This window comes from Echinops telfairi, unplaced genomic scaffold, assembly GCF_000313985.2.
Source record: "Echinops telfairi isolate 266 unplaced genomic scaffold, ASM31398v2 ScPeMD7_3;HRSCAF=10, whole genome shotgun sequence".
Lineage (NCBI taxonomy): Eukaryota > Metazoa > Chordata > Mammalia > Afrosoricida > Tenrecidae > Echinops > Echinops telfairi.
The window spans coordinates 62,545,919-62,548,628 of record NW_022103899.1 but is presented as its reverse complement, the minus strand read 5'-3'; the positions used below and the strand labels follow the sequence as shown (position 1 = coordinate 62,548,628).

The 2,710-nt window shown below is 55.7% G+C and overlaps 1 protein-coding gene across 1 annotated transcript in view; it reads right to left on the bottom strand.

Moving 5' to 3' along the window:
- Positions 1-2,710, bottom strand: part of LRRFIP1 (LRR binding FLII interacting protein 1) — a 64,058-nt gene that overhangs the window by 50,944 nt on the left and 10,404 nt on the right. The window contains exons 5-6 of the mRNA XM_045294409.1: positions 1,638-1,682; positions 736-786 (exon numbers count right to left, since the gene is read on the bottom strand). Coding sequence (XP_045150344.1) covers positions 736-786; positions 1,638-1,682 — 96 coding nt within the window. The remainder of the gene's footprint in view (positions 1-735; positions 787-1,637; positions 1,683-2,710) is intronic.

The window sequence follows — 2,710 nt, the reverse complement described above, 5'->3', positions numbered from 1 at the left end:
CCCTGCACGGAGCATCACCCACCAGCATGCCTTGTGAGGCCACCTGCCTCTCCATCTTCCCAGTGTGTCCGAGTGCGTGGGGTGTGTGTGTGTGTGTGTGTGTGCAGCTGAGGAGACCCTCCCCTTTCTGTTCACCACATTACCAGAGGCGGGTGTGATGGGCAGGATTTTCTGCGCTACCGTGGTGCCACTAAGAAAATAGGGGTGGAGTCTAGTCTACCAATCAGGTGGCAGTCTAGTGACGTCCCTTGCAGGTGTGGCTACCTATAAGAAGAGAGCCTCGATGGAGGCCTGGGCACCCCTTGTGCGCTTCCCTTCTTACCTGGACTGGTGTGCAGCCTGTTCCGGCACCTCACGCATCCCGCTGCAATGTCCGCTGGCTAACTCACTGCTGTAGCTTGGTTTACCCTTCTCCCCCTCCTCCCTCCTGCTTCTTTGGTCTTTGTGGGTTGGAAAGGCCTTTGGCACAGTCTGACCCATGAAGAGTGGGTGGGCCTGGGCTCTCCCCCAGCTGTGGGGCTGCCTCCCTGTTAGAATTCCCCATTCACCAGATAAACATCTCTACTGGTAGACATTCCTAAGTGTTCTGGGTTTGCTTGCGTCTCCATACACCCAGCCTACCCTAACGGGAGCTGTGTGAGGCCGACAGATAGATTTACAAATGGCAGCATCCACTCTTGGGGAAAAGGCACAAGGGAGCATGCAGGGCTAGGAAACCCCTTCCCAGGTACTGACCCTCAGGCTGCCGCGACTACACCCTGACAAGCGCTCATCTTCGTCGGAGGCCTGGGGAGAGAGGGTGAGAGCGGCATGAGGCAGTGGGGAACACTCACCCACCCTCGGCTCCTCGGGGTACACTGGCCCATCCCAGAATGGGAGGCTCGGGGCCACGAGCCCAGGTCCTCGGCAATCTGTGGGCTGTGGGTCCTGCCGATGCAGGACTGGTTCAGGAGGTTTCTGGGTCTCTCGGATGTAAATCCATTTGTACCAAGTGGTCTCATTTCGGACCCCACACCCCCATCCCCTGCAACTGACCAATCCTGAGCCTGGGTTCACCTTCTTATGCAAATTACTCATGTGTCCACTTGCTCCAAAGCCCTGAAATTGATCTCAGGACTCACTGCCAACCAGTCTATACGACCCACAGCGACCCTGCAGGACAGGGTAGAACTGTGGGCTTCTGAGACAGGGACTCTTGACGGGAGTGGAAAGCCTTGGCCTTCTCCCTCTGAGCAGTTGGTGGGTTTGAAAGCTACTAGGAAGGCATTAATATGCAAATATTCAAACATTTTCTTCTGTGCCCGCACACCTTGGTTAAAGCCGCCCCCTTTGTTTTAGGGATGGGAGCCGGAAGCCGAGGAAGGTGGACTCCAGCCCGAGGGTAACCTGGGTTTCCTGGGAACAGGGAGCATTAAGGAAAGCAGTCAGCTGGAGGAACTGGAAACAGGTGAGGGCTCGCACAGGTTTGACAGGGACATCACAGAGTGACAGTAAGTATTGGAGGGGCTTCGGGAAGGGTGCAGACAAATGGCGTGGGAAGAGAGTGGAGGCTGAGGGCCCTGGTACATGGCAGCCACTGGGAGTCCCAGTCCCCGAGCAGCGGGTGGTGACCATGGGGTGACAGGCGTGGTACTGACCGTTGTGCTCCTCCGAGATCTACGGGAGTAGCGCTCGCTGTCCTCCTACCAAAGCAACGGGGACAGCATAGAGCGGTTAGAGGCAGGTGGGCGGGTGGACAGATGTACAGACGTGCCCCGGCCCGACACAGTGGCTTTGACTGGTGTCACTAAGCCGCCCCGGGGATGATAGTGTCCCCCTGCCATCCCCGAGGCCCTGCCGGTGCACACGGATACTGGACATATTTCACTAGGGCCTGAAAACAAGTGTGTGTAGGGGGGTGGAGAACTTCAGGGGCGGGGAGAGCGGGGTCTTCATGTAAAGAATCCCAGCCCCTTACACACAAGGTCATTTCCCAAGCAGATCCTAGAAAGTGTCTGCCCTGCTTCCGTCTGACGTATTTTGCGGATTCTAACCCCGTTTTTGACATTTGGATATGTCTGAAAAGGGTCTCTTTTCTGATCAAATCCCCTCCCCTCTGGGTTATAATTGGCCTCACTTTTCTTTCCTTGCACACATGGGTGTAAAAGAGAGGCACCTAATGCTGCTCTGAAGCTTTGTTAGGGCACTTTTGCCTATTGTACAAGCCAAATGATGACTTACACACAATGAGGCTGGCTTTAACCTCCCTCCTTTCTTTCAGTAGAAAAATCACTGTCACTGAGTCGACGGCGACTCCCAGTGACTACGGGGGACAGAGTAGCACCGCCTCTTTGAGTGTCCACAATTGTCCACCTTGAGGGGAGCAGACAGTCTCATTTCTCTCCCTTGGAGTGGCTGGTGAGTTTGAACTGCTGACCTTTAGATTAGCAGCCGAAGGCACAGCCCACTATGCCACCAGGATTCCTTCTTTAGTCAAGGAAGTGTGCTTCAAGAAGGATCCTCCTATTTCGCGTGTTCCTCCCAGGCGCTGCTGAGCCCATTTTCACAGGTAGTGACCCCACGGGACAGAGCACACTGCCCTGGGGGGTTTCCTAGGCTGCCCACCTCACAAGAGCAGACCGCCAGGCCCTCCCGCCTCCCACCAAGGTTTTACTGACTTGTTAATCACAGGAGGAGAGCCTGCTGTCCATGAGAACCAGAGAGCAGGATG